The following is a 27500-nucleotide window of genomic DNA, read 5'->3' as shown; positions in this document are numbered from 1 at the left end:
CATCGTTTTTGGCCATTTATTTTGGTTCATTCATTGAAATTTACAGACAATGTAAAGAGCAACGGGTATTTTCAAATTATGTCAAAAATTACAAAATGACAAAAAAAAATGTATATATATGTATGTATGTATGTATGTGTATATATGTATTTCACTGCTTGAGGACAAAACCACCATTTTTGGCACTTTTCAGTTTTTGGTATAATTTGAACAGGCAGTTTCATGCTGAACAAACCAAAATAAATGACCAAAAACCATGTAGAAAAGTCTGGTTCCACTGACTTACATTGAAAGTAAAGATGTTTTTCTCCTTCTCCTGTAAAGTTGTAGTTTTGGAGATACGAGGTATTTTCAATTCAGGAAATAAACAATAATTGTGTTAAAATGTGCAGAAGTGTGTCTCCATAGAGGAAAACATTGAATTTGACCAGTGGTGCATATGCCATATATTCCCCATAGGTCACACTTTATTTGGATGGTCCCCAATAGACGCCGTACAGACCCCTAAATCACTAACAAACTTTCTAGTGATGTTCAGTTGATTATGAAAAACAGTATAGTTAGGGTTAAGTTTAGGAGCAGGTGTGGGTTTAGCTCTGAGGTTAGGGTTAGGAGTAAGTGTAAGTTTTACCTTGAGGTTAAGATTAGGGTTAAGTTTAGGAGTAGGTATGGGTTTAGCTCTGAGGTTAGGGTTAGGGTTAGGAGTAATTGTAAGTTTTACCTTGAGGTTAAGATTAGGGTTAAGTTTAAGAGTAGGTATGGGTTTAGCTCTGAGGTTAGGGTTAGGGTTAGGAGTAGGTATGGGTTTAGCTCTGAGGTTAGGGTTAGGAGTAATTGTAAGTTTTACCTTGAGGTTAAGATTAGGGTTAAGTTTAGGAGTAGGTATGGGTTTAGCTCTGAGGTTAGGGTTAGGAGTAATTGTAAGTTTTACCTTGAGGTTAAGATTAGGGTTAAGTTTAGGAGTAGGTATGGGTTTAGCTCTGAGGTTAGGGTTAGGAGTAAGTGTAAGTTTTACCTTGAGGTTAAGATTAGGGTTAAGTTTAAGATTAGGTATGGGTTTAGCTCTGAGGTTAGGGTTAGGGTTAGGAGTAAGTGTAAGTTTTACCTTGAGGTTAAGATTAGGGTTAAGTTTAAGATTAGGTATGGGTTTAGCTCTGAGGTTAGGGTTAGGGTTAGGAGTAAGTGTAAGTTTTACCTTGAGGTTAAGATTAGGGTTAAGTTTAGGAGTAGGTATGGGTTTAGCTCTGAGGTTAGGGTTAGGGTTAGGAGTAAGTGTAAGTTTTACCTTGAGGTTAAGATTAGGGTTAAGTTTAGGAGTAGGTATGGGTTTAGCTCTGAGGTTAGGGTTAGGGTTAGGAGTAAGTGTAAGTTTTACCTTGAGGTTAAGATTAGGGTTAAGTTTAGGAGTAGGTATGGGTTTAGCTCTGAGGTTAGGGTTAGGAGTAAGTGTAAGTTTTACCTTGAGGTTAAGATTAGGGTTAAGTTTAAGATTAGGTATGGGTTTAGCTCTGAGGTTAGGGTTAGTGTTAGGAGTAAGTGTAAGTTTTACCTTGAGGTTAAGATTAGGGTTAAGTTTAAGATTAGGTATGGGTTTAGCTCTGAGGTTAGGGTTAGGGTTAGGAGTAAGTGTAAGTTTTACCTTGAGGTTAAGATTAGGGTTAAGTTTAGGAGTAGGTATGGGTTTAGCTCTGAGGTTAGGGTTAGGGTTAGGAGTAATTGTAAGTTTTACCTTGAGGTTAAGATTAGGGTTAAGTTTAGGAGTAGGTATGGGTTTAGCTCTGAGGTTAGGGTTAGGGTTAGGAGTAATTGTAAGTTTTACCTTGAGGTTAAGATTAGGGTTAAGTTTAGGAGTAGGTATGGGTTTAGCTCTGAGGTTAGGGTTAGGAGTAAGTGTAAGTCTTACCTTGAGGTTAAGATTAGGGTTAAGTTTAGGAGTAGGTATGGGTTTAGCTCTGAGGTTAGGGTTAGGGTTAGATTTAATAAACTCTTTCATACTGAACTTGAAGTAACAGATATTTAGTTGAATGTTACTTACGTTTACAAAGCATCTACAGTGGAGCATCCAGATAAAGTGTTAGCGCGCCATATATGCAACTGTAAATTTAAATGTAAGTTAATCTAAAAAGACATTCTGGACCATTTCTGTTGGTCAGTTGGTCAGATTGTGTACAAAAAAATTATATGTTGAATTAAACTGATTGTGTTAAATCTAACCCTTAAAACCTAACAAACCTTAACCTTAACTTCAAAACCTACACCTAAACCTAACCTTGATGTGGATCATCAACCAGCTGATTTTCTAATAAATTGAGAAGCTGTAGATAATCTACATGGGATTCTCAAAATAGCGCATGATGAAAAATAAACAAATAAACAAGATTAAGTGACCCTTATTAGTCCCACAATGGGGAAATTTCATCTCCACATTTACCCCATCCGTGTAGTGAAAGACCACATAGACACTAATGAGCACACACACACTAGGGGGCAGTGAGCACACTTGCCCAGAGTGGTGAGCAGCCCTATCCACAGCGCCCGGGGAGCAGTTGGGGGTTAGGTGTCTTGCTCAAGTATTCACGTACTGTCAGCTGGCGACCTGGCGACCTTCTGGTCACAAGGCTTGGTTCCCTAACCTCCAGCCCATGACTGCCCAATAAGTAGATGAAGTTATAAAGCTCTGATTGACAGTGAAACATTTGGTGCCTGTTATATTCAATATTATTTACCAAAGAAATTCTTCTTCTACATGGAGCAGAGAGCACAGAACTTCTGCTCACAATCCACAAGCAGTCCTGGCAGCCTCTGTGTTAAACAGAGTCATGAAATGTCTAAAGTTTAGATGGAGGTTTGGACGCCTGAGGCTCCTGTTCCTTCAAATAAACTTCCATCTCTACCTTCTGTGTCCTGGGATGAACCCCACCACCACTCCTTCTTTTCCCTCTTCCTCAGTGTTACCTCTCTTCATCAAAAAGAAAAGGGGGAGGTCTGGCCTTCTAGCCCAGAGCAAGAGCCCCCCGCAGTTCAAACCCAACCTCTGAGTTCTCTCCTCTTAGAGTCTCTCCTCATTCTTCAACCATATAATGAAGATGCCGTCTGAAGTCATAAAACATGCATTTGTTATGCTGTTTGTGTTGCCAAAAAAATCCCAGCACCCCCTGAAATGTTCATATGCCTGTTCATATTATCTAAACGTTATTACGTTGCCATATTTGCCACCCCAACAGCAACTGGTGCACCAGCTTCTTCAAAAGAGCTTAAAAAGGTGGTGAAACTAAAAGAGCTAAAACTATTCCGAAGGTCAAGGTTGGGATATTTTGTTTATTATTGATGTTAATGTGAGTCCTCAATGTGTTTGCCCCTCTCAGCCGAAGCTGACCTTGGAGAACAGTTTGCTCACGCGGTTTCCTGAAGAGGGCGAAGTGTCCGTCACCGTCCAGGCCTCCAACGGTCGCTCCACAGTCCAGGACAGCAAGACTGTACGAGTTTATGGTGAGATGGAATCGTCTGTCCTTTGCAGCTTTAAACAAATCTGAGGTGTTTTCAGCCACTCCTTTGTCCCTATTTTAGCCGAGTCCAGTTCTGATTGCTAGATTGGTCTCCCCACCATCACACAATGCTACCGAGGTTCCTCTGAGAGCATGTGAAGCTTTACCATGTCTTTTCAAACGGCTGCTACCGTGGCATCATTAAAACAGTGACACAATTCACAGCTCAGCAGCACCCTGTATGTCCAGAGTTACTTTCTGAAGTTTTAGCGAAGATCCAGTCAGTAATCCAGGTCAGAAAACCACCATTTAGATCCCCCCTTTACCTCCATTTAAATGCCCAGTTTAAATGGTTGGCTGCATGTGTACGAATCTAGAACTTTTCCTCATGTCTCAAACAGTCCTCTGATTGACTTCGAATCTATGTTTAGTGCTGATAATCAGAAATTTATAGCCAAATTCACGTAAAAACGACTCAAAACACTTATAAAATTGAGGCTAACCACTAGCCATGCAGTCTGTACATGCTGCTGAGCTAAGAAAGTGGGGGAGGGCCTCACAACAATCACAACAGTAGAGGCAGCATCGCACTTCTTTTACACAGTAGCCACGTTTACATGCAGCCTAATAATCCGTTAGTAATCCGACTAATAGCTCAATTGAAATAGAATACGTCCATGTAAACACCTCAATTGGAATAGTCTAGTCCCATTGAGGCCATTCGGAATGCAGTTTCTATCCGATTGAATGAGGTGGGTAAAGCTCTAAATAATCAGATAAATAGAAAATAATATCCATGTAAATGCCTGAAATCCGATTACGTTCCCTATCGGAAAGTTTAAGTCCGTTCTGTGTGTCGCGTCATAGTGAGAGTTTATACCGTTCAACACGGCGGAGCAGAAACTGGTCTGCAGAGGAGACGAAGTTCATGCTCTGATCTTTAAAAGACGGCGGTGGGACGGACGTCCAGCTTATGTGTCTCAGAACACGACGTCTTCCTCTCGGCCTTCTTTAATAAGGACATGTGAAGGACGTTTTCCTGAGTCTGACGTCATTTTAAAGCCATTAAAAACAAGCACTGCTCACTGCTGCTCATCTCACTCTGACTGGACTCACATGATGTTTGCTGTCATGGTAACGTTTACTCTAAGTGCTACTTCAAGCATGCGCGTCATTTTGCATTGGATTACTTGTAGTGAGTGTGTAGACGAAGATTTTCCATCAGATTGTTGAATAGAGCGAGAATAAAAACCTCAGTTGGAATCTGTAATCGGACTATATTCAATCGGCTTGGCAAAAATCTTTGCATGTGAACACAGCTAGTGATAGGAACGTAGGTGGGTAGAGTAGCCTAAACCACTATTCAAGTAAAAGTATTCATACCTGGGTAAAATAATTATGTAAGTAAAGCAAAAGTATCTTCAAATGAAATAACTTGAATAGAAGTATCAGGTTATAAAAAATACTGAAGTACTGAGTAACGTATAGAACTGCACTGGAACATCTTAGTAAATCCAGCTTCTCTCAGAATAGGAACGGGTTTGTTTGGTAACAAAGTATCAGAGAAACAGATGGACTACAGTCTGAAACTGTAGACCTACAAAGTGCAGCTATACAGTAAGTGGAGCTGATAAGATGCACAATGAGCGTAGAAACGAGGAGGTGGCTTGAACACAGTGTAAGTACATGTAACTAGTTGCTGCTGAATGTCTTATCTGGACGTTATCCGGACATGAGACATCACTGATTAACTGTCTCAGTGAGTGCCCACACTCGCTTCTTGAAAGCCACATTCGTGCTGAGTGTAGTTTCCACCAAATATTTGAAACTCACTGGACTTGGCTTGGAATGAAACTCTGCCTAGATGTAGACGTCCAGCCGGGGAGCCAGGCTGGGTTCATGTCCAGAACCCGTTCATTCTGCAGCTCTGTTCTAAACCACATTTTAGGACTAAAGCATACTTCCATGTGACAGATACCACATCCAGTTCAAGGTCCTGTCTAAAAACATACAAATTGTAGGATCCAGTGCTCAACCTCCCTCTCCAGAGAATTAGAGGGGAATTATTTTGACTGGCTGGATTTTGCCACAGCCGTCACTGGGCCAAACCTCATAAACGTCAAAAGTAGCGTCACGATTCTGGCTTCAGGCTGTTTGAAAGGCCTTGTTCTTCCCGGCACATGTTCTTAGTTAGCGTCAACCGAAATTATGCGAGGTGACAAGTTAATGAAGGACAGAAAAGAGCAGCATGATCAGAGCAGTCAGGGTAGCAGCATGTATTTTATTGATGGATGAATTACTGTTCGTTCGCATGAACATGATGAGTTTCCATTTTTTTCAGTCCTTTAAAGTGATGATTTGGTGGTTGGCTGAGTAAAATTCACCCTTCCTTGCCTCCAGCGTGGTCCATCAGCCAAGATGTGCTTCTTTTCCGAAGTTTTTTCAATGTCACTAACACATAATAGAAGCCTGTGTGCCACTGATTGGCACTGTGAACACTGCATGCCCAAATGTGCAGAGATGGTAAATGTGCTCCATTTCTCTTATTGTGTTTCCTGAGGTTCACTGATGAGGTCTGTGTGGGTTTGTGCATCAGACCAGTCATAACTCTTTTATTTACATGACCATTTTCTCTGTGCTGAAAACTAAACAGGCTGTTTTTGTTGCTGGGTTTGTAATGCTTATATGTAACTGATCGCTATTCTGCCTCAGGCTGAAACGCTCTTATAACGTTGGTATGAATGGGTGGAGCCAGGCTGAATGCTTTAAGATATAAGCGTAGGTTATCATGACATCACAAAAACAATGAAATCAAAATTGGGCTGATCATGAAGTTTAGTTTTCATGTATGAACTGTTTGGACTGGACAGTGAACGATATGTTTTGGAACGTCGACAATGTTTGCACATTACATCAAACTTAAACATCAAACGTGTATTTTGTAAAATCTTAAATTTGGATGAATGGATGGAGGATAGATGGATGGAGGGGAGAATGAATGGATTGATAGATAAATTGATGGATCAATGGACTGAAGGATGGATGGATGGATGGATTCATGGACAGAAGGATGACTAGATAGATAGATAGATAGATAGATAGATAGATAGATAGATAGATAGATAACTTGATGGTTGAATGGGTGGATGGAAGGATAGTTCAGTTTATGGATAGATGGATAGCTGGATGGATCAATGGTTAATGGATAGATCAATGGATGGAGGAGTTTATGGATGGATGGATGGATGAATCAAAGGATGGATGGATGGATGGATGGATGGATAGATGGATGGATGGATGGATCAAAGGACAGATGGATGCCTGGATCGATCAATGGGTAGATGGAAGAATGCATGAGTGGATGGATGAACCGATGCATGGATCAGGGGTTGATATATAGATCAATGGAAGGAGGAATTGATGAATGGATGGATATCTAGATAGCTAGATATATCAATGCATGCTTAGATGGATGGATCAATATATGGATGCTATATGATGTATAGACCAATGGATGGAGGAATTCATTGACAGATGGATGGATGGATCAGTGGATTGATGGATTGATCAGTGTATGGATGGATCAATGATTGATGTGTAGATCATTGGATGGAGGAATTAATTGGTGGCTGGAGGGATGGATGGATAGATTGATGGTCAGATGGATGGAGTAAAACATGAATAAAACCTGCAGCTCTTCGAAAACAGCATGTTTAAGAGTTACTTGGGGGCCCAAGGCCTCCGATCTGTGGAGTCATTAATACATACTCACAGTGCAAAGATCAGTTCATAAACCCGAAGACTGAAACATCAGCTGAGACGGTCAGTTGCCTCTGAGGGGATTTAGGCTGCTGGACTAGTGTGGAAAACATCGGCGTGTCTAAAAAGCATTACAGCATATCATCACGATACAGATGGGCCACTTTAAGGCTTAGATGCTACAGAGTGAACAAAGCCGCAGACCTCAGTTAAGTGGGTTCTCAGTCTGTTTACTGCAGTCCTGTGCACTTCTTGCCTGTTTGTATTTTCGCTGAATGATCCTATGTGTTCCAACTCATCAGGTAGCCTTTCTTAATCTGAATTAGGTGGATTAGATCAGGAAAACTGTAGAAGTGTACTGTGTGGTGGGACCGAGAAGCTTTGCTCCAAGACATGTTTATAAACAAGCATCACAGAGGCATGACTCTGCAGTTTGGTCTGTCTATAAAAATGAGCAAGAATGTGAATCACGGACCTCCCAGTCTGATTTGACTGGGATTATTTGGGAATGATTCAGTGCATCTCAGATTACATCTGATTTCTTTGGTACTGCACAGAAAATTGATTAAAAACCACTTAACATATAAATGCAGCTGGGCTATTTATACAGGATGTAGAAAATAAAACCATTTGTTTAGCTTGTACAGTGCTGTGCAAAAGTCAGAGACCACCCTTCATTGATTTCATTTGGGATGGATAGGTTTAAGCAAGAAAGACGCTCAAAGATGAAAGCTTTAAGTGCTGTTTATCTGATGGGGGCAATTTTGGTGTCTACCAGGTCTTCCAGGTGGTTGTCAGGAGTCTCATTTTCACTGTAGCTTCGTCATTGTATGAACTCCAGTTTTGGAAACTTCTCCACCCCCCCTACTTGTGATGTTCACCTTCCTAAAGCCAGTGGACAGTCTTATATCTAATCTCCTGAAAAATGAACGGACTTGACTGAATGTTATCATTGATTGTAACATTCCTGAATCTTTGCAGTTGAATTGCCTTCAGATGTGTTTTATGCTAAATGCAGAAGGGAGCGTGCAGGCCTCCGGTGCTGCCCCAGCGCGCTGTGTTCAGACAGCCGCCTCAAACCGGGTTTAAATATTCATGCAGTTTGTCTAGAATGCTGGAGCACGATGGGATAGGATGAAGTCATGCTTCTCAAAGCAGGAGAGGTGACCTCATCCACAAACGCTCTCTCAGAGAGGTCGTGTTAAGGTTCTGAGCGAGGGTGCAGAGTGCCGCTGTGGTAAGATGTGTCAACCGGTCATGTCGGAGCGCCTGAATATCCCAAATATAGATGAGTTGGATTTATTATTTAGCAAGACGGAGAGTTTACCGCCGAGAGCAGAGGCATGAGGTGGCCAAGATATTTTTGAAACACTACAGCTCGTTCTTATTTATTTATCTATTTTTGTTGACATGCTCGTCCTCAGGTTCAGTGGTCTTTCTCCATGACAAAGAAATGTTACTGAACAACACAGTATTTTTCATCTTCTCACTGATATTCCAACACACCGAGTCAAATGTGCACATTTATAAAGCTGGTTAGCTTTATTTATTAAGCAGCTTCTCTGCCTTTTTAGCTAAGATCATGTTTAGTAGCTGTTCTGATCAGTTTAATATCTGATACGTCCTCTAAATGGGGACTATATATTTGGGGCAGTCGTGGGCTGGAGGTTAGGGAACCGGCCCTGTGACTGGAAGCTAGCGGTTTGATCCCCAGAGCCGACAGTACATGACTGAGGTGTCCTCGAGCAAGACACCTAACCCCCAAGTGCTGCGGATAGGGCTGCCCACCACTCAGGGCAAGTGTGCTCACAGACCCCTGGTGTGTATGTAGTGTTTTACTGCACAGATGGGCTAAACGCAGAGGTGAAATTTCCCTGTTGTGGGACTAATAAGTGTCTCTTAATCTTAAAAACACTGGTTGTGAAATCAATACTGTGCACACACTCTGAGAAACGTCTACAGTTACTCAGAATTATGTGTCAAATGGCTTCCGGTTAAGACGTGATAGGATTGGAAGCCACTGCTCCGCAGAAATGTTTGCTTAATTTATGGATGTTTCCGCATTTTTTTACTGTTGCACTTTTCCCACATGGTAAATAGTAACATATCCCAGTACAGCTAACTATAAATGAGAGATTTAACATGCAGAGAGTCAACGCAAAGAGCAGGATGGCGGATAGCGGCGAGGACCTTGATGGGGCCATGTCATCAGCCATCAGTTCTTCAGAGCAATCGGATGACATCAGGCAGCTACTCAGCGGAATAAAGTCTGAAGTATCCGCGCTCAGGGCCGACATCCATTTTGAGTCTAAAAACTAGTTTCCTTGCGCTGGAACGAAACCTCGAGGACGCCGGGAATTCTCTGACTGAGGTGGACTCACGTGTTACTACCCTAGAGAACATGTGCTCTGCGCTTGTGAAAGAAAACGTAACCATTCGGGCGAAACTTGATGACCTTGAAAATCATGCACGATGAAATAATGTCCGAGTCATCGGAATTCCCGAGTACCTAGAGGGTCCTTGACCTTATCATTCATGGAATCTCTCCTACTGGACATTTTTGGGTCTGACTCCTTCACTAAGCCGCAGCCGTAGATCGTGCACATCGCTCCTTGGCTCCCATGCCGAAGCAGCACCAGCTGCCGAGGCCGATGATTGTGCAGCTTCATCATTTCCAAACCAGGGAGCAGATATTCCAGCTGGCACGAGAGAAGGGACAACTGCAGTTTCAGGGTAACCGGATCCATATTTACACGGACTTCAGTGCAGATGTGGCCAGACGGAGAGCTACATTTATGGCAATCAAACCCCAACTCCGCGAGGCCGGCATTGAGTACGGGCTGCTCTTCCCTGCCCGTTTGAGAATCAACCATAAAGGGGTCAAGCACGTCTTTGAATCGCCTCAACAGGTCACAGCATTTCTACAGGGGTTGAATCTCTCCCCGGATGCAAGTGTACAGTGAGTGTGGGTATAGACGATCCACATTCTGTGGAGGTATGCCGCTTTAGCAAGGAATCATATTGGCTGGAATTCCAAATATAGACAAACCCTGGTTCCTCTATGCCTAACCTGTGTTCTCATTGATTTACAATTTGTAGTCATGATAAGAATTGACAGAGAATTTTGTTAGCTATGTGAATAGTTCTACCATGCGAGTTTCTTAACCAGCATTTTGTGTAAGGCCAGTTTACTCTATGACGGGGAGCCATGTGTATATGTGGGCCCGACTGTATATGAAGACACATGGATACATATATTACTATATGTCTGTATAGCATTGTATATGTGTCTATGTATGTGTATATACACTGCTCAAAAAAATAAAGGGAACACTCAAATAACTCATCCTAGATCTGAATGAATGAAATATTCTCATTGAATACTTTGTTCTGTACAAAGTTGAATGTGCTGACAACAAAATCACACAAAAATCATTAATGGAAATCAAATTTATTAACCAGTGGAGGCCTGGATTTGGAGTCACACACAAAATTAAAGTTGAAAAACACACGACAGGCTGATCCAGCTTTGATGTGATGTCCTTAAAACAAGTCAAAATGAGGCTCAGTATTGTGTGTGGCACAGGGCGCCAGTGGCGAATTTGCCAACCCTGGTGTTCTCTGGCAAATGCCAAGCGTCCTGCACGGTGTTGGGCTGTGAGCACAACCCCCATCTGTGGAAGCCGGGCCCTCATACCATCCTCATGGAGTCGGTTTCTAACCGTTTGTGCAGACACATGCACATTCGTGGCCTGCTGGAGGTCATTCTGCAGGGCTCTGGCAGTGCTCCTCCTGTTCCTCCTTGTAAAGGCGGAGGTAGCGGTCCTGCTGCTGGGTTGTTGCCCTCCTACGGCCTCCTCCACGTCTCCTGGTGTACTGGCCTGTCTCCTGGTAGCGCCTCCAGCCTCTGGACACTACGCTGACAGACACAGCAAACCTTCTTGCCACAGCTCGCATTGATGTGCCATCCTGGATGAGCCGCACTACCTGAGCCACTTGTGTGGGTTGTAGAGTCCGTCTCCTGCTACCACGAGTGTGAAAGACCACCAACATTCAAAAGTGACCAAAACATCAGCCAGAAAGCAGAAAGGTACTGAGAAGTGGTCTGTGGTCCCACCTGCAGGACCACTCCTTTACTGAGTGTGTCTTGCTAATTGCCAATAATTTCCACCTGTTGTCTGTTCCATTTGCACAACAGCTGTGAAACTGATTGTCAGTGTTGCTTCCTAAGTGGACAGTTTGACTTCACAGAAGTTTGATTTACTTGGAGTTATATTGTGTTGTTTAAGTGTTCCCTTTATTTTTTTGAGCAGTGTATATTGTTTTATATTGTTTTTTTTCCCCAGTGCAGGAAATAGTTATCTATTGATTTCAACTACTGTTAAGTAGCGGAGCAGAACTGCTCTCAGATGGGCAATGTTGTAAGCAGCCCAGCGTTTTCTTTGGGTGGGGTGGGGGGAAGGTTATACACCCTCTTTTGGAGGATGCGGGGTTATGGATGTTTGGGGGAGTATTCCATGCTGTCTGCGGCTCCATTTAATTCATATTTTAAGTTTGGATGTACTGGCTTGTTTTGTCTATCAGAGATCACTTGCATTTCAAACATTTTATTTGAAGAATGTTGGTAATTTCTCATTGATATTTATCCGTTACTGCCATGTCTCACCTCCGTCATCTTAACTCTAATATAGTGTTTTTACAAGAAACTCATATCCTCAATTCTGAAGTAATCAAGATCAGACGGAGTTGGGGAGGACAGGTGTTTCATTCCAGTCTGAATGTGAGAGGTAGAGGTGTTGCCATTTTGATAAATAGGAATGTATCCTTTACTAGTGACCCAGTGATAGGTGACCCTAACAGATGCTATGTGATAGTAATGGGTCAGCTTTTTGGGAAAGCGATTGTTCTTGTGAATATTCATGCCCCAAATTTTGATTACATAATTTTTTTCAACAAAGTTATTGCCAGGATTCCGGTAACGAATAAATATTCAGTAATTATAGGAGGAGATTTTAGTTGCGTGCTTGATCCGATGTTAGACCGGTCATCCACAAAAAATGCCCAGCTCTCAAAATCAGCCTTAGTGATTCAGAACTTCTGTGAGCAGTCCGGGCTATTAGACCCCTAGAGATTCTTTCCTCCAACTTCAAAAGCCTTTTCCTTTTTTTCCCTGGTACACGACTCATATAGTCGTATTGATTTTTTTCTGGTCGATAAAAACTTGTTGCCCTTTATTTTATCAAGCACATACCAGAGTATTATCATATCTGACCATGCTCCGTGTTCATTCGAGCTCATCTTCCCTGATGAACCACCGGCTGTTAGTCCATGGCAATTGAACCCTCTTTTGGTTTCTGATAACAGGTTCGTATCATTTATAACCAGTGAAATAAAGTTTTTCTTGGACACCAATGATACCCCAGAAACATCAAGATCTATGGGTGACCCATAAGGCATATGTAAGAGGTCAAATCATTTCTTTTACATCTCAAATTAAAAAGCAAGATACAGCCAAATTAAAGGAGCTATCAGACGCTATATTTAATTTGGATGAGCAATGCGTCATGTCCTCCAAGTCTACCCTGTTTAAAGAAAGCGTCTTCAAACTGAATATAATTTCATTTCCACTCCTCAGGAGGAACAGAGACTGCTAAGAATGCAACATAAATTTTATGAATTTGGAGAAGAAGTGAGTAAACTTGTAGCCTTACAAGCTCGCCAGTCCACTGCTTCTAGAATCTAGAACACAGATACAGTCCTGAGCTGGTGCCATATTACATAACCATAAAGATATCAATGACAGATTCAGTAGTTTCTTCACGTCTTTGTACGCCTCACAATATCCCAGTGATCCGAGTCAAATGCATTATTTTTTCGCTAATCTGGACCTGCCGTTAATTAGTGACCAACTTAATCCTAATCTGGGAGACCTACTTGAATACCTGATATCACCACTGCAATAATGGCTATGCAGAGTGGCAAGTCACCAGGACCAGATGGCTTCCCCCTGGAGTTCTATAAGAAGTTCTCAACCCTGTTGGCTCTGTTACTTCTCTCTGTATTTAACGAATCCTTTTCTAACAGCTGTCTAGCACCTACTCTAACACAAGCATCAATATCTCTATAGGCCAAAGAAAATAAGGACCCTACTCTCTGTGATTCGCACAGACCTTTTTCACCTTTAAATGTAGATTTTAAAATATTGGCTAAAGCTCTTGCATTGCGACTTGAAATAGTTTTACCCTCAGCATCTGTATGTACTAACAGTTTCCACTCACGGTATTTCAACTTAGAGCGAGGCATGAGGCAGGGGTGCCCTCTATCTCCTTTATTGTTCACTGTAGCTATAGAACCATTGGCCGTGGCTCTGAGACAATGTTCTGACTTCAGAGGTATTTGCCGTAAGGGTATTGAACATAAGGTCTCGCCGTACCAGACGACCTCCTTCTTTATGTCTCAAACCCCCTGTCATCAGTCCCCCACATTCTCTCCATCTTAGAGAACTTTGGGAAATTCTCTGGCTACAAACTAAACTGACAGAAAAGCGAATATCTCCCTATCAACTCGCAAATTAATGGATTACCCAACTCCATCATTCCTTTTAAACTAAAGTATGGAGGATTTAAATATCTGGGCATAACAGTCGCACGTTCCCTTGATGCTCTCTTTGACTCCCTCTATGACCGTACCAGGGAAGATTTAGTAAGATGGTCCGCACTGCCACCCTCTTTAGTAGGGCCAGTTAATTTAGTTTAAATGACAATTCTACCCTGTTTTCTATACTTCTTTTCCAATATCCCTGTTTTTATTAGAAAACTTTTTCTTTAATAATGAAGATAAATTGAGTACTGCATTTCTGTGGGGGAATAAAGGCTGCCGCATTAGGAAAACCTTTTTGCAGAGACCAAGGCCGCAGGGTAGAATGGCACTACCAAATCTCTTATTTTACTAACGGGCATGCAATATTCAAAAGATAGCTTTTTGGATGTCACCAAAAGACTCTACCTTCTATTCCAATGTGGGTGTATGCAGAGAGGTCTTGCAGCCAATTCTCTTTAAGCTCTTTGGTATGCTCTTCTCTTCCCACAACTGGAGGTACCTCTCTTTGTTTTCTTTATCCTGTAGTGACCCATACCTTAAAAATTCGGTCTCAGTTCCGGAAACACTTTGGGTTACAATCGATCTCAGTTTTGAGTCCTATAGTGTCAAACCACCTATTAGGTTTTTGCATGTGGTACAAGAAAGGAATTAGAAGCTTTAAGGATTTGTTCTCATTCCTATCTTTCGCCGAACTTTCCCAAAGATTTAAGCTACCGCGAAGCCACTTTTTCAGGTATCTTCAGAAAAGGAGCTTTACTCAAAAAGCATTCAGCTCCATCCCTAGTTTACCTCCATTGTCAATAGTTGATATGTTGTTGAGATGAAATCCAAATAAACGTGGCACTATTTCCCATATAGATTTTACTGTTAGCTCTATAAATCCTCTTAGGGCATCTTAGGGCTGCATGGCAGCAGGACTTGACTATAGTTCTCTCTGATGCTGATTGGGAGGGCGTTCTTCTCCAGGTGTACTCATCATCCCCTTGTGCAAGACACGGGTTGATACAATTTAAGATACTCCATAGGCTCCATTTCACTATTTCCAAATTGGCTAATTTTTTTCCTAATACCAGTGTGATAGATGTAAGCAAACGCCAGCTACCTTAGCCCATATGTTCTGGTCGTGCCCTACGCTGGAGGAGTTCTGGAGGAGTGTATTTAAGACCTTTAGTGACATCTATGGTGTCATAATTGATCCACATCCTCTACTAGCTCTATTTGGTACACGACCTGAAGGATCATCTCTAACTAAAGACAAATGTCATGTTATCGCCTTCTATCCCCCCCCTCCCCCCAACCTGTTTCACCATATGTACACCATATGACTTCTATGTGATGCTGAACTCCAGCTACTGCCCTATTTTTAGGGCTATAAATTTGAGGGTTGAGACTGAACTGGCTTAGGCTCCTCTGGGGTGACTATTTAAAGAGAAGGGGGGGGGGAATTAATAATAATAATAATCATGGAAATGTGATTGATCTACAAATGGTGTTTCAATGACACTATAATAGAAGTAATTACTAACATTATTATTAATGTGTATATGTATATGTAGGTGTATGCATACAATTTTATATATGTTTGTGTATGTATGGGTATGTACATGTGCCAATTTTATTTTCTATTCAACAACTTATTTTATCTACCTCCTTGTATTTATTATTGTTTTATTATATTGCTCTGAGTGGAGCAGAGAGACAAGGACGGGTCTAGGGTGTAGGAAAACCAAACAAAGAGTTGTCTTATATTAGTTTATACTGTACCATGTTGTCATTGTTGAATATTACAAAATAAACAGAATGTTAAAAAAAAGATTGTGTGTCAAACGAGCAAAATGAGTAAAAATAGAAGTCAGATAGCTGTTAGAAGGACACCAAGGCTGTAGAATCTAACGGCTGTGGATAAAATGATGGCAGACAGCCCAAATAATTGCAGTTAGGTGATTCGGTGACAGGCCTACCAGCCTGTCTAGGCACCAATCTTCTCCCTACAGATAAGATGGGTGACCACTGATTCACTGAGTCCTCAGAATGCTTTGTTATATAATGTTTGTTCTGATCACTCAAACCACATTCAGAGGCGGTCAGAGAGGAATCCTGACCACATTTAAATGTAAGCAGGATGCTTTCATTATTTGTACACAGTTACATGAGTGGAACAACGCTGACTAGCAGGTGAGAGGATAAACAGTGAAACGAAAGACGGAGGACACGCCGGGCTGAAATTCCCCACACAAAGAGCCTTCTTAGGCCAAGAAAAGTGTCCAAGCCGAGCTTGTTCATTCGTATCCTTACTGGGAAAAGAACGTGCTTGAGTTAAAGTCGATTCCCAGGGTAAAATGTTCCTCCAGTAAAAGTAGAAGTTCCTCCATTTAGACCTCCACTTGAGTAAAAGTACTAAAGTATTTCCCTTCAAATGTACTTAAGTATAAAGTAAAAGTACTAAAAGAGTAATTCTGGCTCTGATGTCCTGTTATCATTTTTATAACCAGACTGGCTTCATGAACTCATTTCAGGTGAAAGTCCTCCAGCGTCTCTCTTGGTAAACCAGTCTTTTAATAGAACGTCATTAATTAGTGACGCTGACGTCTATTAAAATGATCAGAAGCACAAAACACTGAAGGTAAACAGTTTCCATCAGGGAGAACCGAGTGGCTCTGAAATCACTTTTTACACACAAGCAAAGTTTCAGTTTCAGATTTATTTACAACTTAGTTCCAAGTTTAAGTTGAATAAAAACTGGCTTTAAACTCAGGATCACAGATGAGCTCCTTTACTATGTTGATCTGTAGGCGTCTGTTCATAAACATAAACCAGCCCAAACTCATTTACTATAAAATGAAATGGTGTTTGTAGAAATTCAGAAAAAAGCCGCGTCAGTCTCGACTGCATATGTGGACATATTTCTATATTGAGCTCTATTTACACAAAGTTAGGTTAGTTCATCATTTATGTTGAACAGACTCTCCCAAAGTTTTACGCTGCTGCGCTGACGTTGAACCGCGTGCTGCACTGGGTCGGTCTGACCAACAGGTCAAAACCAGCTCTAAACAAAGTGACCGCTGGGCCCTGATTGGTGCTCTGGCTTTGCGCTTCTTTCGTTTTGACATGTTACGTTTTTATACACACAGAAACCAAAAGGAACGACAGATTTCTCAAAATGTAGCGGAGGAAAAAGTCGGATATTAGACTCTGAAATGTAGTGGAGTGAAAGGAAAAAGTCGCCCAGTAAAGGAGAAACTTCAGTACAGATACACCAAAAATACTAAAGTACAGAAACTAATTACATTTGTTTCATTACTGTCCACCACTGGAAAAGAGTAAGCAACAGATTCAGTGTTGATGTGTGTAAGGCACTCCTTCCACATCACAAAGTACAGACTGGTTGTACATATTTACCTGTGGACTGGTCACCCTCGTCTCTAAGGACTGAAAAGACAACTGAGTGGGTTGTCCTGAGTTTTCCTTGCCGGGATGAGTCCTTCCTCTGTAGAGGAGCCTGTAAGAGAGAAAATTGTTAATGAGTGTATTCTGTAATTGCAAATGAAAGTTAATGATGTCATGAAGGTGAATATGGACTTTATTTTTCTATGATCTTTGACCCTTCTCTCTTTTTTTTTTCTCTCTCAGATCGATTTCAGGTCATTCCTCTGAGCTTCAGTCCGAATCTGGACCGATTCAACCCAAACATCCCGGAGTGGAGAGAGGATGTGGGCCGAGTGGTCACCAAAATATTAGCCAAGGTGTCTCTCACACACACACACACACACACACACACACACACACACACACACACATACACACACACACACACTACTATTAATATACTGTATTATTATTTTCCTTCTATTTTATGTAAATCGTAGCTTATACAGTGACAAATAATTGGACAAGAAAAGATTTTGGGTTTTTTTCCTCAATATTTTAAATATTTTGGAGTAAAAACAGCATGTAAGTCACCTGAGTGGGTTTCAGCTTCACAACACCACACAGATGCAGTAAACTTGTTTTCAGAACTTCAGAACAATCCTGTTTCTCATTTTGACCCCTGCCCCTTGTTTTTGAGTGTCTCCTTGCCCCTTGTTCCTGAGCTACAGGGCAGTGGTTGAGATCTTCCACCTGAAATGAGACCCTCTAATAAAAGAGCATCACTTCATTAACAGCTACCAGCGCCGCTCTGTAGGCGACCCTGCCCGTCTGCAGGGACAGCAGAGGAGGGGAAAGTTCAGCTCCTCACTGCTGGGCTTTAGTTACATTTAGGGCATCATACGCCGTCAAAGAGGGGGGCAATTATTTATCACCCCCCCCCTAATTCTTCAGTGATATGAAGCTGAAGTCAGATATTCTCCAGATTCTCATTTGAATTTTCCCAGTTCCACCTTAAATGGTGCAGCAGGCCTGAGGCACCAGAATGTAAATGCTGCACCATTTAAGGTGGAACAGGAAACCTAGCCAGCGACTAAGACATCAGCGTCCTACTAGTGAGTTTCCATGCTTGTTATGAAAAACAGGCCAAAATACACTGAAACAACATTAAACTGAGAATAAACAGTTGCTATCGTCATTTTTATCAGGGAAAATTCTCCCACTCGTGGGTTTCTTCGGTCTCTTGTTCAGCCGCCTTGCAGGTTTGTCTGTTTTTCTCATAACTCTCTGTTTGGACTGTCTGAAAAACCTCTGTTTGGAGGGCCATGCAGCCCCAACACTTCACCCCACCCCTCTATCTCAACAAAAATCAGGACACCCCACCCCTAGACATGAATGGGCAAAGTGGTAGGGGCGAGGTGTACAATGGGATGGGGCCTTCCTCTGCGTGGTGAGACGGGTCCCCACACGACCTTCCAGTCATCACCAGTACACAAATTAGCCAGTTTTAAATGGATATAGTTCAGGCAGCTTGTGGTCATCGTTGTTATTAGTTTACCTCTAATTTTACAGTGGATTAGGGAGCAAAATGGGAAAGATCCCCGAAGAAACCCTCCTTAGGGCTGTAAAAGGCCAGAGCCAGCCAGTTTAACATATTCAGAGCTGTTGTGTGCTTTGAGGTTTAGTGTAGAAGCTGCTTGAAGCCGCTCTTTGTTTGTGTTTTCTCCAGGTTACAGGAGTTCCTCAGGACTCTCTGGTCACCATGGTGAAACCTGGACTCCCAACCACAGCGCAGCTCTACGTTCTGCCACCAGAGGGCGTGCCAGCCAAGAGGAGTGTGTTTGTAGATAAGGTGCACACACTTTTTCATACTTATACACAAACTCACACATCAACCCAGAAGATCCCTGTCCAGCAGGGATGCGTATACGCTGTGAACAGGTGTGCGTTTACAGTGGAAGCACTGCAGTAAACTACTATATGCCTTAAATACAGCAGGTTGCTGAACACATGGTGCATTCTGGGAGAAACAGAACAAACCTCTTATCAAATAATATCATTGTTGGATTTTACTGTGATTGGCTGTTACTTTCAAATGTTATTGGGACAGTGACCGGCGCAGTCTGTCTCTGAATGCTGTATATTGAATATTGTAGTTATAGACATACTATATAACTACTAACCATGACTGTAGTTTGTGTTTCAGTGATGTAGTTCAGGGGTGTCCAAAGACTGGCCCCAGGCCCGAATACGGCCCACAGACAGATAATAATTGGGCCCTGTCTTCTGTTTTAGAGTCCTTTATACGTGGCCCACCAGCCAGTACAGTAGTTTTGTAGTTTTTCCTTTCACCTGATGGTGGCAGCAGCACCGTGCACTGCACTGTGGTAACAACCTAAGCTTAAGTTTATGGGCCTTTCTTCTCTGACTAGACCTGCAGCTTCATTTCGTCAAGACTACAGCCATAAAGCACAAACTTAACGCTGAGAGTTTGGCAAGATATTAATTTCTAAGCTTTTTCAATCAAGAGCCACAGAAAATGTCAACGGACTGTACTGAATTCTAGTCCAGTGGACACGAAGCAAAACATGGACATTGCAGTGGATATTCGAGATGGCAGATAAACCAGAGCAGTGCTGTTTAATCTGCTCTTCTCGTTTAGTAAAGTGCTTTCTGAGTGCGGCTGCTGTGTGTATTTGGCATTTAAAGGTAATTATCTAACACAACCGAGATGTTAGAATGTGTGGATGTTGGTTTGTCTGCCAAGTCAGAACCGAGCTTTATTGGCCGGGTCTGCTGCGCATGCAAGGAATTCGGTTTTGGTTACAGGAGCTCGCAGAGCACAGAATCAGACAGACGTTCACATACAGGGAATAAGATCAAAGAAATACTAAATATAACAAAATAAATTAAAATAAAAACCTCAGACACACACACACACACACACACACACACACACACACACACACACAGTCATACCTGTAAACCTTACATTGTGCAAAGTGTGGGTCTAAAGTTAAAGTGCTGAGTTCAGCAGCAGTTAAAGGGTGTATAGTGGCAGGGAAAGGGGTCAATGAGGTGACAGTCAGACAGGTGGGGTAATATGGCGGGTAAGTGGGGTAAAATAGCAGATAAGTGGGATAATATGGCAGGTAAGTGGGGTAACTGTCAGATAGGTGGGGTAATATGGCGGGTAATTTGGGTAATATGGCAGGTAAGTGGGGTAATATAGCAGGTAAGTGGGGTAATATGGCGGGTAATTTGGGTAATATGGCAGGTAAGTGGGGTAATATAGCAGGTAAGTGGGGTAATATGGCAGGTAAGTGGGATAATATGGCATGTAAGTGGGGTAACTGTCAGATAGGTGGGGTAATATGGTGGGTAATTTGGGTAATATGGCATGTAAGTGGGGTAATATAGCAGGTAAGTGGGGTAATATAGCAGGTAAGTGGGATAATATGGCAGGTAAGTGGGGTAACTGTCAGATAGGTGGGGTAATATGGTGCGTAATTTGGGTAATATGGCATGTAAGTGGGGTAATATAGCAGGTAAGTGGGGTAATATGGCGGTTAATTTGGATAATATGGCAGGTAAGTGGGGTAACTGTCAGATAGGTGGGGTAATATGGCGGGTAAGTGGGGTAACTGTCAGATAGGTGGGGAAATATGGCAGGTGAATAAGATGCTAAAACAAACACTGGTTTGAGCGGCAGGTCCAGAGGATGGAGTGATACTGTATACGAGTGTATCTAGAAGTGCAGTTTGAAGCTGGAATTGTTTTGTGTGATATTTTAACTGTTGAAGAGAGCGATGGCTTGTGGGAAGAAGCTCCTTTGTAGCCTGGATGTCCTGATCTTCATCTGGCTGAAGCGCCGGCCTGAGGGAAGGAGCTGGAACAGGTGGTATGCGGGGTGAGAGGGGTCAGTGGAGATGAAATTTTTGAACAAGTAAACACTTGATTAGGAATTTACTCAATTCATTAGACATGTTTTTGTTGTGACCCTTAAACAATTGAATTGTTGGTCAAAAGCTCTCGCCTTTCCCAAATTGCTCTGAGCACGCTGACAATAAAAGGAGCCCCATGCATCTTTTATACAGTGATAGGAAACACTGCAGCCTGTAGAAAGCTCCATTTCTATGCTCTGAAACTTTGAAAGCTCAATATTTTTAATTATTTGTGGATAGCGTTTTGGCCCTCAGGTATTTTGACACGGTACAATCTGGCCCTCTTTGGGAAAAGTTTGGACACCCCTGGTCTCAATCATCTTTTAATGTTACAGTTAATAGGTTTAGGGTTATTGACATCTTTGCAGTTTTCACTATTGGTCTAGATGCAGTAAATGCAGTAATGCTGTGACCGATTAACAGTCCTACACTGTTGTGAAAATTTGTGTATTATTCTTTTAATCATGTTACAGCATCAATGTTCAAGCAGTTGCCACCAAAATCTGTGTGTGTCTGTTGTGTTTTTCTTTCTCTCCTCCAGCGTGTGTCCACCATAAAGCAGGCCCTGAGAGAGAGTAATGTGAGTTTTATTGTGAGAGGAGGGCTGAGAGTGCTGGTGACTCTGGCAGACCCAGACGCAGGTAATGCAAACATTTTACTGATCTGCACAGGCACTACTACAACTGCACTACCCTGAAACTAGCACTACTACACTATCACACATTAACCTCAATACCCTAACACTAACCCTACTATACTAACCATTATACCCAAACACTAACCCTACTATACTAACCATTATACCCAAACACTAACCCTACTATACTAACCATTATACCCAAACACTAACCCTACTATACTAACCATTATACCCAAACACTAACCCTACTATACTAACCATTATACCCAAACACTAACCCTACTATACTAACCATTATACCCAAACACTAACTCTACTATACTAACCATTATACACAAACACTAACCCTACTATACTAACCATTATACCCAAACACTAACTCTACTATACTAACCATTATACCCAAACACTAACTCTACTATACTAACCATTATACCCAAACACTAACCCTACTATACTAACCATTATACCCAAACACTAACCCTACTATACTAACCATTATACCCAAACACTAACTCTACTATACTAACCATTATACCCAAACACTAACCCTACTATACAAACCATTATACCCAAACACTAACTCTACTATACTAACCATTATACCCAAACACTAACTCTACTATACTAACCATTATACCCAAACACTAACCCTACTATACTAACCATTATACCCAAACACTAACTCTACTATACTAACCATTATACCCAAACACTAACCATACTATACTAACCATTATACCCAAACACTAACCCTACTATACTAACCATTATACCCTAACACTAACCCTACTATACTAACCATTATACCCAAACACTAACTCTACTATACTAACCATTATACCCAAACACTAACCCTACTATACTAACCATTATACCCAAACACTAACCCTACTATACTAACCATTATACCCAAACACTAACCCTACTATACTAACCATTATACCCAAACACTAACTCTACTATACTAACCATTATACCCAAACACTAACCCTACTATACTAACCATTATACCCAAACACTAACCCTACTATACTAACCATTATACCCAAACACTAACTCTACTATACTAACCATTATACCCAAACACTAACTCTACTATACTAACCATTATACCCAAACACTAACCCTACTATACTAACCATTATACCCAAACACTAACCCTACTATACTAACCATTATACCCAAACACTAACCCTACTATACTAACCATTATACCCTAACACTAACCCTACTATACTAACCATTATACTCAAACACTAACTCTACTATACTAACCATTATACCCAAACACTAACTCTACTATACTAACCATTATACCCAAACACTAACCCTACTATACTAACCATTATACCCTAACACTAACCCTACTATACTAACCATTATACCCAAACACTAACCCTACTATACAAACCATTATACCCAAACACTAACCCTACTATACTAACCATTATACCCAAACACTAACTCTACTATACTAACCATTATACCCAAACACTAACCCTACTATACTAACCATTATACCCTAACACTAACCCTACTATACTAACCATTATACCCAAACACTAACCCTACTATACAAACCATTATACCCAAACACTAACCCTACTATACTAACCATTATACCCAAACACTAACTCTACTATACTAACCATTATACCCAAACACTAACCCTACTATACTAACCATTATACCCAAACACTAACCCTACTATACTAACCATTATACCCAAACACTAACCCTACTATACTAACCATTATACCCAAACACTAACCCTACTATACTAACCATTATACCCAAACACTAACCCTACTATACAAACCATTATACCCAAACACTAACTCTACTATACTAACCATTATACCCAAACACTAACCCTACTATACTAACCATTATACCCAAACACTAACTCTACTATACTAACCATTATACCCAAACACTAACCCTACTATACTAACCATTATACCCAAACACTAACCCTACTATACAAACCATTATACCCAAACACTAACCCTACTATACTAACCATTATACCCAAACACTAACCCTACTATACTAACCATTATACCCAAACACTAACCCTACTATACTAACCATTATACCCAAACACTAACCCTACTATACAAACCATTATACCCAAACACTAACCCTACTATACTAACCATTATACCCAAACACTAACCCTACTATACTAACCATTATACCCAAACACTAACCCTACTATACTAACCATTATACCCAAACACTAACTCTACTATACTAACCATTATACCCAAACACTAACCCTACTATACAAACCATTATACCCAAACACTAACTCTACTATACTAACCATTATACCCAAACACTAACCCTACTATACAAACCATTATACCCAAACACTAACTCTACTATACTAACCATAGCACTCTAACAGCATCTCTGCTACACTAACCATAATGCATGAGCTTAACCCCTTTACACTAATTAACACTACCCTAAAACTAATCCTGCTGTTGTTCTATCACTATACTACACTACACCTTGTGCTCTGCAACTAGCCCTACTACACTAACTATACTACACTACACCTTGTGCTCTGCAACTAGCCCCCTACTACACTAACTATACTACACTATACCTAGTGCTCCACAACTAGCCCTACTACACTAACTATACTACACCTAGTGCTCCACAACTAGCCCTACTACACTAACTATACTACACTATACCTAGTGCTCCACAACTAGCCCTACTACACTAACTATACTACACCTAGTGCTCCACAACTAGCCCTACTACACTAACTATACTACACCTAGTGCTCCACAACTAGCCCTACTACACTAACTATACTACACTATACCTAGTGCTCCACAACTAGCCCTACTACACTAACTATACTACACCTAGTGCTCCACAACTAGCCCTACTACACTAACTATACTACACTATACCTAGTGCTCCACAACTAGCCATACTACACTAACTATACTACACTATACCTAGTGCTCCACAACTAGCCCTACTACACTAACTATACTACACTATACCTAGTGCTCCACAACTAGCCCTACTACACTAACTATACTACACCTAGTGCTCCACAACTAGCCCTACTACACTAACTATACTACACTATACCTAGTGCTCCACAACTAGCCATACTACACTAACTATACTACACCTAGTGCTCCACAACTAGCCCTACTACACTAACTATACTACACTATACCTAGTGCTCCACAACTAGCCATACTACACTAACTATACTACACCTAGTGCTCCACAACTAGCCCTACTACACTAACTATACTACACTATACCTAGTGCTCCACATCTAGCCCTACTACACTAACTATACTACACCTAGTGCTCCACAACTAGCCCTACTACACTAACTATACTACACTATACCTAGTGCTCCACAACTAGCCCTACTACACTAACTATACTACACTATACCTAGTGCTCCACAACTAGCCCTACTACACTAACTATACTACACTATACCTAGTGCTCCACAACTAGCCCTACTACACTAACTATACTACACTATACCTAGTGCTCCACAACTAGCCCTACTACACTAACTATACTACACTATACCTAGTGCTCCACAACTAGCCCTACTACACTAACTATACTACACTATACCTAGTGCTCCACAACTAGCCCTACTACACTAACTATACTACACTATACCTAGTGCTCCACATCTAGCCCTACTACACTAACTATACTACACCTAGTGCTCCACAACTAGCCCTACTACACTAACTATACTACACTATACCTAGTGCTCCACAACTAGCCCTACTACACTAACTATACTACACTATACCTAGTGCTCCACAACTAGCCCTACTACACTAACTATACTACACTATACCTAGTGCTCCACAACTAGCCCTACTACACTAACTATACTACACTATACCTAGTGCTCCACAACTAGCCCTACTACACTAACTATACTACACTATACCTACTGCTCTACAACTAGCGCTACTACACTACACTACACCTATGGCTCTACAACTATCACTACTACACTAACCCTGCTACAGTGCTACACTAACTCTACACTAACACTGCTACACTAACTCTGCACTAACCGTGCTACAGTTTGATATGTGTTTTATAAAGTACTAGAGTAGAGACCTTAGACCAAAAAGAAACTCAGTGACTGGAGGGATGAATTTGTACTGGTGTATTTTTAAGGGCTCATAATTAGCGACTCGTCGTCCAGAGCACCGGAGAGCGGTGGGTCTCTCTCTACACTTCATGAGTGTCTCCACTCTATTTCCAGACTTTTCCTGTGGTTTGCTGTCCTGTGTGCTGCTTTACTGGGGCTAACAGTACCAGTGCTTGAGTCAGGCTAGCGCAGCAGTAGGAAAGGATCCGTACACAAGAGAGAGCAGCTGATTAATTTCAGCCACGTTGACTAAACTGAAATGAAAGGAGATGGAGTGGAATTGGCACCAGCCGTGACCATCGCCCCCTCTGTAATGATGTGTGGATCAGGTACAGTTTCGCTGGGAAGCCAGATGGAACAGATCTGATTGGTCCTGGACATCAGGCAGTAAATCATATCTTGTCAGGGCTCTGTAATTGTTTTGTTCTGGTGTTTTTAACCCTACATGAGAATTTAAACTCAAAAAGGCTGTGTAGCTCCTCACTGTAATTCTTCTCTCTCATAGTTACAGAACTTTCACATTAGTTTCATAGTAGATACTGAATATTTCATAGTGGATACTGAATTATTTATGAAAGTTTCTGAATAATACACAGTGGATCCCGTAGTAATTCATAATAGAAACAGAATAATTCAAAGTCAGTACTTAAATTATAGTAAATACAGAATAATTCATAATAGATATTGAAAAATTCTTATAAAATTTTGAATAATTCAAAGTTAGTACTTAAATTACAGTAGATACTAAATTATTTGTAGTAGATACTGAATACTTCATAGTAGTTACAGAATAATTCATAGTAGGTACTAGATAATTCATAGTAGGTACTGAATAATTCATAGTAGGTACAGAGTAATTCATAGTATATACTGAATAATGCGTAGTAGCTACTGAATTATTCATAGTAGGTACTGAATTATTCATAGTAGGTACTGAGTAATTCACAGTAGGTACTGAATTATTCATAGTAGCTACAGAGTAATTCATAGTAGGTACTGAATTATTCATAGTAGGTACTGAATTATTCATAGTAGCTACTGAATAATTCATAGTAGGTACTGAGCAATGCATAGTAGGTACAGAGTAATTCATAGTAGCTACTGAATAATTCATAGTAGGTACTGAATTATTCATAGTAGGTACTGAGTAATTCATAGTAGGTACTGAATTATTCATAGTAGGTACAGAGTAATTCATAGTAGCTACTGAATAATTCATAGTAGGTACTGAGTAATGCATAGTAGGTACTGAGTAATTCATAGTAGGTGCTGGATAATTCATAGAGGGTACTAAATAATGTAAAGTAGTTACTAAATAACTTGTGGTCATTTTTAACAATAATCCTGCGTTTTAAGGGCTGTGTTAGGTTGCTATTTCTCCAGAGATCTGGTCTGATGTGGCTACATGGTGTAATGTTATAGTTGCTTGGAAACCGAGCTGAAAGGTTCTGAAAAATTCTCATTGTGTATTAAATTTCCCTCATTTCAACAGGCAGAATAAATCCAAATGTGGAATAACTGAGCAGTGT

General features: G+C 41.1%; 1 protein-coding gene and 1 pseudogene across 3 annotated transcripts in view; both read left to right on the top strand.

Moving 5' to 3' along the window:
- The window catches only part of sorcs2 (sortilin-related VPS10 domain containing receptor 2), a 473194-nt gene that overhangs the window by 434785 nt on the left and 10909 nt on the right, over window positions 1-27500 (top strand). For all 3 annotated transcript variants that reach the window (XM_037547570.1, XM_037547568.1, XM_037547564.1), the window contains exons 21-24: window positions 3366-3489; window positions 17475-17587; window positions 18940-19062; window positions 21696-21795. In XM_037547570.1, coding sequence (XP_037403467.1) covers window positions 3366-3489; window positions 17475-17587; window positions 18940-19062; window positions 21696-21795 — 460 coding nt within the window. The remainder of the gene's footprint in view (window positions 1-3365; window positions 3490-17474; window positions 17588-18939; window positions 19063-21695; window positions 21796-27500) is intronic.
- LOC119262725 lies at window positions 8798-8903 on the top strand (annotated as a pseudogene).

This window comes from Pygocentrus nattereri, chromosome 2 (assembly GCF_015220715.1).
Source record: "Pygocentrus nattereri isolate fPygNat1 chromosome 2, fPygNat1.pri, whole genome shotgun sequence".
Classification (NCBI taxonomy): domain Eukaryota; kingdom Metazoa; phylum Chordata; class Actinopteri; order Characiformes; family Serrasalmidae; genus Pygocentrus; species Pygocentrus nattereri.
The sequence above is the reverse complement of the archived record's forward strand: the minus strand, read 5'-3'. Positions and strand labels throughout refer to the sequence as shown.